This window comes from Rhineura floridana, chromosome 10 (assembly GCF_030035675.1).
Source record: "Rhineura floridana isolate rRhiFlo1 chromosome 10, rRhiFlo1.hap2, whole genome shotgun sequence".
Taxonomy (NCBI): Eukaryota; Metazoa; Chordata; class Lepidosauria; order Squamata; family Rhineuridae; genus Rhineura; species Rhineura floridana.
Window position 1 is genome coordinate 15,352,536 of NC_084489.1, and position 16,060 is coordinate 15,368,595.

Below are 16,060 nucleotides of genomic sequence, written 5' to 3' on the forward strand. Positions count from 1 at the left end.
TGGATCAGACCAATGGCCCATCTAGTCCAGCATCCAGTTCTCACAGCGACCAACCAGAGACCTGTGGGCAGTCCGCAAGCAGGACTTGAACACAAGAGCACCCTCTTCCAGTTTCCAGCCGCTGGTATTCAGAAGAATACTGCCTCCAACCATGGTAGGAAATGCTCAAGGGAAACAGTAAGAAAGGAAAAAAGGGACTCCTTCCCTCTGTCTCTCTCACTGTCTGAAGTATATAAAATCTCCATATACTCAGCAAAGATTGCATGTTATGAACTCCTGAAGGCTACAAGAAATGTTCAAAAACAAAATTCTGAAATTGCCAGGATCTCAGATGCCTCATTTTGCCCAAATGTAATGTAGATCATCAGTCAGAAAGTCTAGGGCTGATATGAAGCATTGCTCAAATATGATGCTTAAATATTTGACGCATATAACATTCTGGTCGACAACATCATCTTATTTTCTAAGCAGAAATAAATGATTTCACATTCTTCAGATGACACTGCTTGTGGAGGATGAGACACAATTCTATCTTCATTCCACTGGGTTTTATGTTGATTACAGGCTTTTCTCACGCCACTCAGGAAGTGCTCAACCATGAAGTAATCTCGGATAGAAGCTAGTGTAGTTTTTCTACTTCAGTATGGAGTCATTGTCCATGGATCCCACACTGAAAACCTTTTTCATGTAAAAAGCTACTAGCTTACTAGAATTTTTCCAAGAATTCTAAGGGGAAATTGTTCATGTATATCTGTGTAAAGATTCACAGCTGATTTTTAATTGTTTTCTGACAAGAACCTGTGGCTTTCATGGAGCTTACATGAAACTCTGCAACTGTATTCCAATACCCCTAAAAATAAACTACTGCCCCAGCTTGTGAATTATATCATCATGCCTTTTCTGCTGATCAGCTAGGCCATAAGGCTACTCAGATTTACACCTGGAAAAGGCATCATCAGCTTCCAAATATATATGTTTCAGAAGCAGAATCTTAGGCCTGAGAAGCAGTTCACCTACATTCTTGAACAATATCATAGCAATTATTACTCAGTAACACTTGTTAATAACAAGCACACCAGGCTGCAGCGCTGTACAGTAAATAGAGTTTTATTTTCTCCCAGCTCTGCAAGATTAGCACTGCCAACAGTCAGAGATCAGCTTATGATACAAGTAAGTAGTAACTATTTACAATTTACAGGAGTGTAAATTTATTCCCCACAAAATATAAGTACAAAAGCTAGGAATAAACAAATGAGGTACTGCAATTTGGATTAATTATAAAGCAAATGCTTAAAAGAAATGTCCTTTAGCAAGCAATCAACAGATCAAATTGGGAGGAGGGGGAAAAGTCAACAGTGGCTTAACTTACCATAAAAATCACCAAAGCCTGCTACCCACCCAAAGTGTATTGCACAATTATTTGAGACAATAAAACCAACAAAAATAAATAGGGAAGTCAAACCATTATGTATTTAGAGAGATCCTGTGAGAACTGTACCGAGATATTACAGTGAGGCAAAGCATTTCAATTTATTTTGACTTTAAAAAATTCTACACAAAAATAGAAAACAGTGTCCAAGATAAGCATTCATCACCTGATAAAACAATCTTTTCTCAAGGAAAATGATTAACTATATTCATGGCCCCAACCCCCAGCCCATCACTGTTCTCAGTTTTGCTCATTTCACATGGAACAATGAATAACAGTACTTCTCCAGTTCATTCTCCAAAGAGCTAATATGAAGATGTGATCATATTTCAAAGCAATGTCATCTGTTACAAAGTGCATGTGTCACAAGTTCTTCAAGAGGACGATCGTAGCCAGGACTGGGAGGGGAAAATGAGAGGAAGAGAGAAAAAAATGTAAGTAGCAGCAAAACAACAAACTATTTTATCATACAGACACATTAATACTTTAATAGGCAAGATATGAATCAAGTGCCTATTCCAATTGTTACAAAAAGGGTATGCGTTCAAATAATCCTGAAACAGGTGCTTTTGAAGTACCACAGTCTAAGATACTGTGAAAATATAGTTTACTCATGTGTCATTTATTTCAGTTATATTACTGTGTTGTACATATGAAAAGTAAAAATAAAATTCCTAACACTCCTTCCCTTGATTAAACAGTGTAGAAATGACAAGCTCAAATTTCTTTAATATTCATTCAAAGGAGCACATATTTGCAAAGTAGTCAAACCCCTTTGTTCATAATTTCAGTGGCTAGAAAAAGTCTCAATGGCATGTATAAGACATTGTACATAACTCTCAGGCTTTTTCCAGAGTAAAACTCAGGAATGCCAGGGGGGAAAGTGACATGGTCTATCAGGGATGGAAAACCCTTGGCTTCCCCATTTGGCCGAGCCACATCCAAGCTACAGGTAAAGGTAGCACTTGGACAAAAGGGGCTTTGTTGATCAGTGCTGCCTGAAAAGAACCCTTCCGGAGTGCTTCCTCAGTCCTGACTATAAGTCAGCACCTGGAAATGCTGCGGGCAAGATTTCCCAAATGTCTTTTTCGCTTGCATGGTTTGTTTTCAAAAATGTCACAATAACATCTGATTATTCACAAGTGGTCAGCCCTGCCCACATGCCAAACTTGGTGTGTGGAGATCCAGTTCCAGTCCCTGCAGTATATGAATGCAATGAGCACAAAGACATGACAGAAACACTGCAAGGGTCTTGGTTTGGCAGCAGGCACAAATCACCATTGGACATACAGTTGTATATCCAACATAGTGGATGTAAGGAGACACACAACTTATTTATGTTATCTATCTTTCTGTTTAATACGAACTTAATACGCCCTTCTGGAAGTTTGACAATACTAGTTGCCTTAAGGCTGAATGTGGAATAATGACATCTTCCAGTTTAATAGCCATCCAAATGGTACGCATCCTAACTTAGAGAATTTTTCAGTGTGAAATGCTTATATTCAGCATTTAACTGCAGCGTTATTTAAGTTAAAATCTACATCTTAATAGCGATACTTGAGAAATGGCTTTTCCTTTGGCTTACTTGTACTCATAGGTGATTTTAATCTTTTGCTGTTTTAGTGTAAATTGAAATGGTCCAGATGGCTAACCCTCCTGAGAGGGTGAGATGCAAGTGAATAAATAATACTTTAAAAAATCAATAAAAACATTTCATTCATAACAGCTTCATAGTACTGTGAGTAATTTCCCACCCAAGCTACCCACTATAAATATATTGAAACATATTGTTACTTCAAGTCTATTGCCAAAATGATTTTTACTTTGTAGCAAAGAAACCCAAATGCAAGTTCCTTTGTTTTTGTATTCTGTAATCTAAATTAAATAAATCTATATTACAAAAATGAAGTTTTGCATAATCTCAATCATTTTGCATGCTTTACTCTAAATCACTATTTAAATTTTGAAGAACAGAATTATCTCTGAAGTCAGTAGTGGAAGAAGGCAACCACAACTGAGAAACATGCATGGGTAGGATGACATGAGAGAGGTTATGTAGAGGAGAATAGGTAAAAGTGCAAAGCATAAACTTCCCACTTTTATAACACTGGGGGGCTTTCTGTAGGCAGCTTCCTGCACATTTTCAGATTTCCTTCCAAAACAATAAATGACTATACAGTAGGGCCCTGCTTTATGGCGCTTCGTCTTACGGCACTTCGCTAATGCGGCGGTCCCAATTAGACGCAATTAAACTAAAGCCCCACTCATACGGCGCTTGTTCTGTTTTTATGGTGGATTTTGGGCGTCGTGCACCATTCTATTCAATGAGTTCCGCTTTTCAGCGATTTTTGCTTTTCGGCAGGGGTCCAGAACATAACCCACCGTATGAGTGGGGCCCTACTGTATGCTTGCTTTTTTTTAGATCCTCGTGAATCTAGTCCTATGCCAGATTTCAAAATAGGGGTAAAACTCACAGGCAGCTAGAAAGAAAAGATTACTAGCCTTTCCTGACAGTTGTGAACCAGCTTAGACAATTAATTTTGAAAGTAAACCTATCACTGAGGTTTGCTAGGCCAGGAGCTTTAAATAAAGCATTCCATTCTTTCAAACAGATTTTTGAACATAAATTATTACATTTTGAGCATTGCAGTGAACATTAGTGTAGTAAGGCAAATAAAGGCCAAACTAGAAATTTTGTGGGAAATCTGCAACTGGATCGCTTTGACATCTTTTCTGTTGTTAAAAGCAGTTGTGGAGGATGGAGGGATTTGGATCAGGATGGTGATGTTATTTCCCACCATGTCATTTCCATAATTTATATTCCCTCCTGCCTCAAAGCTGCTAGTAGCCACAGAAGTAGAGAGAAGGCAATACAGGTACCTGTATTTTTCACCCCTTCTAGGGCTAATTGCAGCTTCAGTAGGGGAAGGGGGAATTTAAGTTGGGGAAATAGCACAGGAAAAGATTAACCAGCCCCAAAGTCTTAGCCCCAATGCCAACTGGAGGGTCCTGTTGTTGCTTTTAAATCACGATGGATCAAATAAAAAATGCTTGGAGATCCAATCAAATATCCCACATCTAGTTTGGTTTGCAACAATTAGTACATGAGGTAAAGAGTCAAAATCAATGCAACTTGCATCTTATTGCCTTGTTTTGTTCTATTCTTGCCACATCAGATGTGTAAAGCTCTCAACACCTTTTTCAGAAAGGTTCAAATTCACCCCAAATCACAAAAAATGTTAAGATGACCTCATTACAAACATTTGCCTTACAAAACAAATATTACAAGAACATGTGTTCAGCATGCTTGTTAGTGTGAAGAACAAATTATTACTGGGTGATATTCAAAGTTTGTCACATTCAGTAGTACAGTAGAACTGCTGAAATGAATTTACTTGAGTCCATTAATTTCAATGGATCTACTTGGTACTAGCATTAGATATCACCCACTATTTTTAGCAAAGAGAAGAAAAAACAAATATTGGATGTAGTAGGCAACACTCACCCGCATGCTAACTAAAAGCATTGATTGATGGCTTATTCAGAAGATACCACTGCGAGGTGAGGGAAACTACAAAGCCAGGAAAAGAACAGCTTACTGGGTTAGTGTGTTAATAAAAGCAAATGTGAATTTAGAAATATGTTAGACATCTATTTTCTCACTGTCAAACCTATGGCCATTGCAAATGTAATACCTATGATTAGCCATGCCACGTCTATGCTCTGCACAGAGCCTGGCATACTGGTGTGCTTAAATACATGTTAAAACAGCAGTGGTAGCTATCAGGCACTGCTCTCCAGGGTGACTTAGAGCCAAGTGCTGCCTGTTTCACACAATGCACATGCACAGTCCATGAATCTGCAGAAGTTTACTCTGAAGCCTAGAATGCCTTATAGTTCTTCTTTGCCGCTCTTTCCTTCTGGTGGTTCAGGGACAAGGTCTATGAATCTTCTGCTAAGGATGCTAGTATCCAAAAACAGAACTCCAGGGGAGGAACACATGCAACTTTATTTTGATAAACAGAAAATGAATAAATAAACTGGGGCTGGTATTGTATCCCTCTAATCTCATCTAACAATTACATGCAAAATTAAACAGGATTCAGTAAAGGGTCTTCCACTAGTAACTTTCTGATGGTTACCACTAAGGGCTTTCCCATCCTGTTCAGAGTCCTTGCATCCAAATTCAAAATCCTTCTATGGAAAAGTTAGATGTCCAATACCTAAAGGGCTTTTGCTTTAGATAACAGTAGACACAAATGAGAAACCACTTTTGTTTAGTGTCTTACTATGGCTTACCACTGTCCGTGCATCTTCTCGTTCTAGGATTTTCTGTGCTTGGTCAGCAGGGAATTTCAACACTGTAGTTATAACCTTTGCCATTGTCTAAAGGAGAAGTAAACAAAGTAACTGGCATGACAAGAATCTAATCTACTAAAGTGCAGTTTCATTGATTTATCAAAGCAATGTCTTTGTTTTTAATAGTGCTTATGGAAGCATGGTAAAAAAGTTAGATGTACACATTAGTTTCTCATTTTGTTTACTTGACAAGTAGTATTTATATGAATTTTATAGGAACCAAGATTACCAAACTTACGCAGTTTAGAGTATCACAAGCATTTACCCTAAATACTTAGGGAAAGGGCTGTAGCTCAGTGGTGGACCACATGCTTTGCATCCCAACAGTCTCAGGTTCAATATCTAAAATCTTTAAGAAAGAGCCATGTCTGAAACTTTGGAGTGCCAAAGCCAGACAGAGTAGACAATATTGAGCATATGGAACATTGCCTGACTCGGTATAAGACAACTTCCTAGGTTTTCTATTCTACCACTAAGCAATTGAATTTCCACATAAATCTCTAGTTTTAACAAAAATGAAATAAATCAAAAGCCAGTTTTAAAAGAAATGTCTTCAACTGCAGCAAGAACACAAAGAAGAAGATAATCTAACCTCTTGGGCAGGGAGGTTCACATAGTGTGCCACCACAGAGAAAGCCTTATCGTGTGCTGCCATATGCAAGAAGGGAACAAAAGGTGATCTTAAAGGACAGGCAGATTCTCCTAAGAAGAGATGGTCCTTCAGGTAGTTTGGTCTCATTCTGTTTAGGGCTTTACAGGTAGTAACCAGAAACTTCATTCGCCCTCAGGCTAGTTTCAGAAACAGTTCTCTGTTGTGGGTGGTGTGCAGAGGAAAAAGGAGAATGCAACAAAAGGAGGCAGCTGCTGTAGGTGTAACAGGAATGAGAACTTGGAAAACAGTTGACTTCTCCTCCCATCCCTCCCCCCAGCATGCATGTCTATGGAGGGTGAAGCCGCAGCATCTGAAACTGCATTTGAACACTTGAGATATATAACTAGCTGTATTAGTAAATTATCTACCAATGATACAACAAGATCACTTCACAAAAAATAATTTAAGGGCAGTACTCACAGCTGTTTTATATTTTTCTGCTTAGGGGCCCAATCTACCAAAAATAAGTCATGACTAAATCCTACTGAAATCAATAAATATTTGTTAGTCATTACTAAGTTCAGTCTGTTGCTGTAACTGGGACATGCAACCTAATCCTATGCATGTATAGTTGTAAGTCCTAGGAACTTCTTTCAGGTGTGCACAGGATTGCAGCTTTTGTTGACTGTCCCAGTAATTTTGTTACATGAACTTTCATGTTTATGACTGAAACCAACCTATGTTACTTTACCTGCTGTAGATTTTATTCTATTTCCGCCCAATCTCATATTGGGACCATTTAAATTCGGACAGATCAGACAGAATGCAGAATGGAGACTCTACACCAAAATTCTGTAGAACAGTTTTATGTACAGACCCACCTTTTAAGTGTCACAAAACATAGGTATGCATAATTTAAAGAATACTTGTGTTTTTCATAAAAATCTGCAATAGCCTAAGGCTAAGACTTTAAAATATATTTCCTGATGAAAAAGGTAGTGTTTGTAATTCAACATCACCAGTGACTTAAAATCCTTCAAATGGTTCTCACTAAAATAAGTGATGTAGATATGTCTTCCAAGCCATCCAATTTAAAATAAGGCAGAATACAAGTTCCAAACCATAATAAATTCCATATTCCATTACTCAAGTTTTTACTGTATTTGAAATAATTTGCTACAAAAGTCCAGATAAAGTCTGTATTTATTCAGTTGCTATCCATCAAAAAGAAATTCAACTTAAAAGGACCACTCCTTAACATTCCTTCCAAATGCTATTTCTTGCAAGAGGAACAAGCCATGTACAGATAGCCTCTTAGCCAGTTTCATGAGTTAGAATGTTTCTGTAACTCTGCTATATGGCTTATTTGTTGAGGGTCCTGTTCATAAGTGAAAAACAGCTTCTGTTCACAGCAAGAGCCCAAGAAAACTAAAAAAAAAAAAAAAACTGAGAAGATGGTGACTGAACTATGTTGCTGCATGATCTGTCACCTGAACTTTCAACTACTTGCCAATACTAAAGAATAAAAGAGGTTCACAGGGGAAAAATTAGTGCAAGGGTGCCAAGAAGAGCTCAGTGTACATATAGTTATCTTGGTAATTAGTAAGAAAAAAGAGTAAAGAAGGAACAAAAGACTTTGACATCATGAACAAGCACCCTATAATTTTAGTGCTACAATCCAGACATAAGAGACAGCCAGACACAACACAGATATTCTGATTCCACAAAGAGTGATTCCACTGTCTAATGGAGCCATGTCAAAATATCTACACATATATCTGTTCTCTGAATTTTTTAAATCTTTGAGTTCAGCTCACCTACTAAGAAACAGTGACCTAAAAAGATACAGAATAGGTATAAATAAGGGTACAAAAGACTAGAGCTTGGAAAAGTTACTTTTTTGAACTACAACTCCCATCAGCCCAATCCAGTGGCCATGCTGGCTGGGGCTGATGGGAGTTGTAGTTCAAAAAAAGTAACTTTTCCAAGCTCTGCACCAAGGATAACTTCTATACAGCACTAATTCAAAATCAGTATGTGGCCAGATCATATGTTGATGTACATATCAGACTGCATTACTAATGACTGATAAAGTGCATCCAATATCACCCCACTGGAAAATCTACTATTTGGTCTTCATATGCATATAGGAAAAACAGTGGCTTTGATATTGCCACAAAATGTATGAAGCTAACCTACTCTAAACAACTTTTCACCTAAAGATTTCCCTATCTATTCATCCAGAGTTCGTTTCTGTGATATTTTTACTGATAATTACAGCTTTTACTAGATTTTGTTATTTTATTTATTTATTATTTATTTATTTTATTACATTTCTAGACCGCCCTATAGCAGAAAGCTCTCAGGGCGGTGTACAACAAATAAAATCACAATTAAAATATGAGCAAGTGTGAAAAATATAACATGATAAAAATCCGAAATAGAATTGCCATGAGTTTATAAATTAAAATCCATATTAGGTTTAAAATTAAATTTAAAATGTTTAAAAAGCCTGGGCGAAAAGGTAGGTTTTTACCTGGCGCCGAAAAGATAACAAAGAAGGCGCCAGGCGTATCTCGTCTGGGAGGGCATTCCATAGTTCGGGGGCCACCACCGAGAAGGCCCTAGATCTAGTTGTTGATCTCCGGGCCTCTTTATGAGTTGGGACCCGGAGAAGGGCCTTCGACGTCGAGCGTAGTGAACGGGTAGGTACATAGCGAGAGAGGCGTTCCACCAGGTATTGCGGTCCGATGCCGTTTAGGGCTTTATAGGTAAGAACCAACACTTTGAATCTGGCCCGGAAACATATCGGTAGCCAGTGCAGCTGCGCCAGGACAGGTGTTATATGGTCAAATTTCTTTGTCCCAGTGAGAACTCTGGCCGCAGCATTTTGCACTAGCTGAAGTTTCCGAACCGTCTTCACAGGTAGCCCCACGTAGAGTGCATTACAGTAGTCCAATCTAGAGGTTACCATAGCATGGATAACTGAGGCGAGATTCTCCCTGTCCAGATAGGGTCGTAGTTGGGCTACCAGCCGAAGCTGGTAGAATGCATTCCGTGCCACCGAGGCTACCTGAGCCTCAAGTGACAGGAGCGGATCTAATAAGACCCCCAAACTACGTACCTGCTCCTTTAGTTCTCAGTTATAATGAGAACTGCTCTGGTATTTTTTAAAAATGAAAAGTAGTGCAGAAGTTCTTGTAGTAAATAAATATAATAAAAAAGACATTAGATATTGAATGGACTATGACAAAGCAAGTCCAGATAAACTAAGGTCCAGATGAGTTCTTGAAATCTGTATTAAAAACCAAAGCATGTATCAGATATACTGTGGGAGAAGGAAAGTAACTTAACTTTATTTTTTTGTTCTTTTAAGGATGACAAACCTTTTGCGCAACTGATTTCCAAACCAATGTGGCTACCTTTGGTGAAAATTTCAATATACATATAAAAACAGCCCTGTAACAGCAGCCACTCTCCCTCTAGACCCACCTGCAACCCCCACTAGTTGAACTGTCAGTAGTCCCAGGAAAGATGATTTTGGTGCCCCAAAAGGGTATGGTATATCTCTTTCCTCTCCACACTATTATAATGTGAAAAACAATGTTAGTGTACTTACTACTGCTCATTATTTCTCCCAGATGCCTGGCCAGGCCAGATAAAGATAGCAACACGCACAAATAGTTTGTGACTGAAGGTTGGGACTTGCTGGAAGATGTAGCAGAGGGTTTAGAGCTGTGGCAATACAGATCCAGGGATAGGTAAGAGATAGAACTGTAGGGAAAGCGGTCTAGCATTTCACTTCGGAGGGAATGGGAGGAAGGGGAAGAAGAAGCTATGACTCCATGAAGAGAAGTAAAGAAATTTTGTGGGGAAATATGGTTACATGAGAACTACATCAAAGGAGAAAGGGGGCTGGTATGCAGGCTTGAGGATGATAGTTTCATTACATTTGCAAAGGAGTATGTAGTTTAAAGCAGGGTTAGGTGGACTTCAGGCATGCAGGATCTACTCTGTTTTATAGTAGCTAGAGCCTTGAGATGCACCAACCAGAAGCAGGTGCAAACTAGCGGCTCAGCCAGGACAATATACACATACATAAAATAAAGTACTTCTGAACGTATGTTCACCCATGAATTTGTCATCAGTGTCAGAACCAAGCTAGAAAGTCCTTTCATACAAAAATCTACCCCGGTTCCTCATTCCTTTGCTCCCAATCCAGTGCTCTTTTACAGCAAGCTAATTTAAGGGTGGGGGGACAATGACTTTCTAGTTGTTGCTCTTGGTAGAACAGTTATCCAGAGAACTACCAGTAGATCCTGATTTGTCTTCTGCCACCCTGACCTATAGATCTTGATATCTACTGTAGCAGGCCATACACTCTGTTCATTAAGAGTGGGCCTAGCCAAAGATCCTGTTTGGAAGTATTATTTACGATTCCTTAGTAAATAGATTGAGAACCTACCCTTCATCAAATCCGGTACCATGATGGTGTATAACAAATCACCATTAATAACTAATTCCACACAATAAAACAAGTCCATACTATTTATGAATCATTCTGCCTTTATCCAAGGCAGCAGTAAGAACTTTTGTAGCTCAACCTGTGAGAACTACCTGTGCAGCTCTGCTTCTTCCTCAAAATGATTAACATGATAATTACGTGTCTTGAACATGAAGGATACCTTTGTTTCACGACCCATCATGTACTCAAATAACACCTTCCTCAAGTATTCAAACTCTGTTGGTTCCCCAAAGAGAGAGACATCTGAATGGCAGAGGTTTCCATCTGCATAAACAAATAGAATTTTATACAGATCGTTTTACACAGATGTATACAATTAGTGTTATTAGACAATTAGATTATCCTAGATGACCAAGTTGTAACATACATAATGATTATTATTTTCTAATAAGTTACTTATTTTACTTACATTATATGTATCAGCAGAATTATGCTGGTTTTTTGGAGGAGTACTTTGAATTTTAAAAGTAGTATCAAGCAGTTCTCAACTCTTACCTATGAAGACACTAACTTACTCTCTCCCTTAAAAGTGATGTCAGGCAGAGGCAGGTGACTGCTGCCCAAACCACGCTCTTAACCTGAGAGAGATTATTCTTCCTGTTCCTGACCAGTTTCCATTCCAGCTGGTGAGAATTAATATTTCACTTTAGGAATCTATACCTGGTTTTGCTTTTTTTTCCCCTCTCCCCATCCCATTTTTCTTTTGTGTCATGTCTTTTAGACTGTAAGCCTCAGAACAGGAACCGTCTTGTTTGAATATATATTTTTATGTAAGCTGCTCTGGGAGTCTTTTCAGCTTAAGAGTGGAGTGCAAATGCTCTACACAAACAAACAAGCAAACAAACATTTCTACAAACAGGATCAATTGAGTACACAAACATCCTACCCGTAAGCACCTATCTCTTTCAGAGATTCATGAGTACCTTTTCTCTCTTATGCTTCATAGTAGAAGTACCTATTGAAACAATGGAAAATGGTCCCTTGGACCCACCTGAAGGGTGATTTTCACAGGTACGCCTGCCATCAGATTGGGTAGTACTGCCATCTAGCGTCCGAAGGCAAGAATGCACTAGAGTTAAAACCTGGGGCTTGAGCCCCTCCCACTCCAGTCTTCATGATGACGAGTCCGAAGTGGTAATCTGAAAGTAACCAAAGGGCAAAAGCCCCAGCAGCAAAGAAAATATACATAGCAAATATCATAGAACTTGCAACATAAGAACAGGTTTTAAGTAAAGAAAATCAGACAGAGCACGAAGCACATAGGTTGAACTATATACGAAATACTGAACCAATTTCCCCAGAAATCCCCCACAAGGGAGGGACGTGATGGCAGGCGTACCTGTGAAAATCACCCTTCAGGTGGGTCCAAGGGACCATTTTCCACAGGTAGCCTGCCATCAGATTGGGATGTACCAACGTAGCCCCCTAATAGGGAGGGATTCCTAGGAAGTTACAAATCAGAAATAACGTGTTGCAGGACACGTCTCCCGAAAGAGGCGTCAGCTGAAGCATAGCGATCAATCTTATAATGCTTCACAAAGGAGTTAGGGGTAGCCTATACCGCCGCTCTGCATATGTCTGTAAGAGGAGCATTAGTTAGGAAAGCCGCCGTAGTGGCAGCAGACCTGGTCGAATGGGCCGTGATGTTAGACGGCACTGGCAAATTAAGTGACTGATATGCAATAGAAATACAGGCTCGAAGCCAACAGGACAAAGTGGATTTGGACACCTTTTTTCCCAAAGATCTCGGATGAAAGGATACAAATAATGCGTCTGTCTGTCTAATATCCTGGGTGCGAGAGAGGTAAACTTTGAGCGCTCTCCTAACATCCAGCGAATGCCAGGCCTTTGCGAGGGGATGGACCGGCTTTGGACAAAAGGATGGAAGTACAATGTCCTGGCTACTGTGGAACACTGAGTTGAGCTTAGGACAGAACGATGGATCCAGCCTCAGGACTACAGAGTCCTTATGGAATACGCAGAGATGACGGGCCGATGACAGGGCCTGTAACTCCGAAATCCGCCTCGCTGAAGTGATAGCCACGAGGAAAAGGACTTTAAAAGACAAGAGTCTTAGAGGCACCGAGGCAAGAGGCTCAAATGGAGGTCGCTGTAATGCCTGCAAACCTTGGAGAGGTTCCAGGATGGAAAGTGGTGACGTACCGCTGGAGAGAGGTGGGGAGCTCCTCTTAAGAAGCGTTTGAGGAGCGGGTGAGTGCCTAGGGGTGCTGCCGATGAAGAAACAGACAGAATTGAGGAGATGGTGGAGGCCTGTCTACGCAGGGTGTTCGGTCTGAGTCCCAACGTCATGCCTCTGTGTAGGAACTGTAGAACGTGCTGTACAGTGGCTTGGGGTGCTGAAAAACCTTTAGAAGTGCACCAGCTGGAAAAAGTACGCCAAGTACTCTGATAGATTCGAGTAGTTGACGGACGCCGAGATGCTAAAATAGTGTTTATGACCCCTTGAGACAGACCAGCAGAGATCAACTGTGTCCGCTCAAAAGCCAGGCTGTCAGTCTCAGCCAGTTCGGGTCCGGATGCCAAACTGGTCCTTGGGAGAGAAGATCCGGCCTGATTGGAAGAGTCCAGGGAGCCGCCATTGACATCGAGAGGAGGTCCGAAAACCAGGGTCTGCGAGGCCAGTAGGGTGCTATGAGTAAAATCCGTGTCCGTTCGAGTCGGAGTTCTGTCAATGTCCTGCCTAGGAGTGATATAGGCGGGAAGGCATAAAGGAGCCCGTGTGGCCATGGTGTCGTCAGCGCATCCACTGCTTCCGCCGTTGTCTCTAGGTACCTTGAGAAGTAACGAGGCAGTTGGCAGTTTTGGCTGGAGGCGAAGAGATCCAGTGAGAGGGGGCCGAACCGCCGCTGAAGGAGGGTGAACACAGCTGGATGAAGTTTCCATTCTCCCGGATGGATCGTTTGCCTGCTGAGCCAGTCGGCCGTAACGTTTAGCGTGCCGCTGAGGTGTTCTGCTCATAATGACAGGAGGTGGGACTCGGCCCCGTCGAAGAGTCGTGTCGCTTCCTCCTGTGGAGCCCTGGACCTTGTGCCTCCTTGTCTGTTGATGTGAGATTTCACGCAAACATTGTCCGTGCGAATTAGGACGTGTTGTAGAGCGAATAGTGGCTGGAAGTGTCTTAGAGCGAGATGAGCAGCCCTGAGCTCCAGCCAGTTGATGTTGTAACTTAGTTCCTGGGTTGACCACATGCCTTGGACAAAGGTGGAGTTGCAATGGGCTCCCCAGCCGGACAGACTGGCATCCGTGGTGATTAGGACTCTGGTTGGGTCCCGGAACGGTGTCCCCTTGGTAAGGGAAGTTGTGGATACCCACCAGCGGAATGATTGCGTCAGAGATTGGCCCAGAGGAATTACGCGATGGTTGGAGTTGGAGATGTCCGCTTGAAAGGGTAGGAGAGCCCATTGTAAAGGTCTGGAATGATGTCGGGCCCACGGAATGATGTGGATGGTGGAGATCATTGCCCCGAGAAACTGGGCCAGAAACATGACATCTGCTGTGGGGCGATGTAGAAGTAAGTTTGCCATGGCTGTGATGGAAGCAATACGGTCTGGGGACAGAAAGGACATGGCTAGGGATGTGTCCAGTATTGCCCCTAAGTGCTGGAGGCGCTGAGTTGGTTGTAGATGACTCTTTTCCACATTGATCAGCCAGCCGTGAGAGTGTAGTGCCTCTAGGGTGAACTGGATCTGCCTGTTGGCCAAGTCCCGGGAGCCTGCTCGGAGGAGGAGGTCGTCGAGATAAGCATAAATATGGACCCCCTGGAGGCGGAGATACGCCAGCATGGTGGCCATCACTTTGGTGAAGACTCGGGGGGCTGAGGAGAGGCCGAATGGAAGGGCCCGGTATTGAAAATGGAGGTGGCCTAGTGCAAATCTCAGGAACCGTCTGTGACCCGGGCAAATTGGGATGTGTAAGTAAGCGTCCTTCAGGTCGATGGATGCGATAAAGTCCCCTTGTTGTAGAGCCTCTACAATAGACGCCAGAGATTCCATCTTGAAGTGGCGGTATTTGACGAAGCGGTTGAGACCCTTGAGGTCTAAGACCGCCCTCCATGAGGAGTCTCGCTTGGGAACCGTAAAGAGGACGGAGTACACGCCTTGTAGCCATTCAGATGGGGGAACAGGCTCTATAGCGGCTATCTCTAGTAGATGTCGTAGTGCGTCCTGCATGATCTTTTTGCGTGCCCTGGAGACGGGGGAGATGCAAAATTTGTCCGGTGGTGTCCGCCAAAATTCTATATTGTAGCCCTGGGTGAAGAGAAGTCTGACCCAGGAGATGTTTCTCAAGTTTAGCCAGATGCTGGAGAAGAAGGAGAGTCTGCCTCCAATGGGGATGGAGTCAGAACTGCCTGCGTTGACGGTTTCCTCTGCCATATGCCTGCCTGCTCTGGTATTGGCCCCTGTATTGTGATCGTTGTCTGGACCAGGGTGCCTTGAAGGGACGGAAATTTGTAGGCCTGGTGTCCCGTCCTCGTCCACCGGGTCGTCCTCTCCAAAAGGGTTGGAAGGAACGGTAAGGGGTAAACCATCGTCCGGGTCTGCGGTCGTCTCTTTTGGCCGTAGCTAGTGCAGGTTTACGATTGTCCTTGGGGTCAACAAGGACTGCTTTGAGAGCGTCCTCGCCGAAGAGCATATTTCCCAAGTATGGAGCTAAGGATAAGTTGGTTCTGGCAGTCGAGTCGGCGTCCCAATGTTGGAGCCATAGAGTACGACGAGCTACAATTTCGGCTACAAGGGCGCGTGCACCGTGATGGGAAGCGTCTAACGTGGCGTCGGTTACAAAGGCAGCAGCCTTGTGTATCTTGAGGATACCTTTCCTTAGTTTGGCGGGATCCGGGTTGGGTTCGTCAAGGATATCCTCTAACCACATCATGGAAGCCCGTGAGAAGATAGAGGCAGTAGAAGAGGCCCGGATGGAATGAGCGGAGGCCTCATGGATCTTACGGAAGACAAAGTCAAGCCTCCTCTCATAGGGGTCCTTGAACAGTGATTCGCCTTCCTTTGGAAGGAGAGAACGGGATACAAGATTGGAAATAGGTTGGTCCACCCCCAGGACGTTCAGAAAGGACATGGATTACGGGTCCAGGGTATAGAGCTTGTTGGCTAAGGAGGAGGAACGACGTGGACGAAGG

General features: G+C 42.1%; 1 protein-coding gene across 4 annotated transcripts in view; it reads right to left on the bottom strand.

The window, feature by feature from the left end:
* Positions 1-1,119: 1,119 nt before the first annotated feature.
* The window catches only part of GOLGA4 (golgin A4), a 108,945-nt gene continuing 94,004 nt past the window's right edge, over positions 1,120-16,060 (bottom strand). For 3 of the 4 annotated variants that reach the window (XM_061585891.1, XM_061585888.1, XM_061585892.1), the window contains 4 exons: positions 11,069-11,172; positions 5,732-5,818; positions 4,938-5,003; positions 1,120-1,827 (listed from right to left, as the gene is read on the bottom strand). In XM_061585891.1, coding sequence (XP_061441875.1) covers positions 4,974-5,003; positions 5,732-5,818; positions 11,069-11,172 — 221 coding nt within the window. In that variant the 3' untranslated portion in view covers positions 1,120-1,827; positions 4,938-4,973. The remainder of the gene's footprint in view (positions 1,828-4,937; positions 5,004-5,731; positions 5,819-11,068; positions 11,173-16,060) is intronic. The other variant, XM_061585889.1, reaches the window with a different exon arrangement.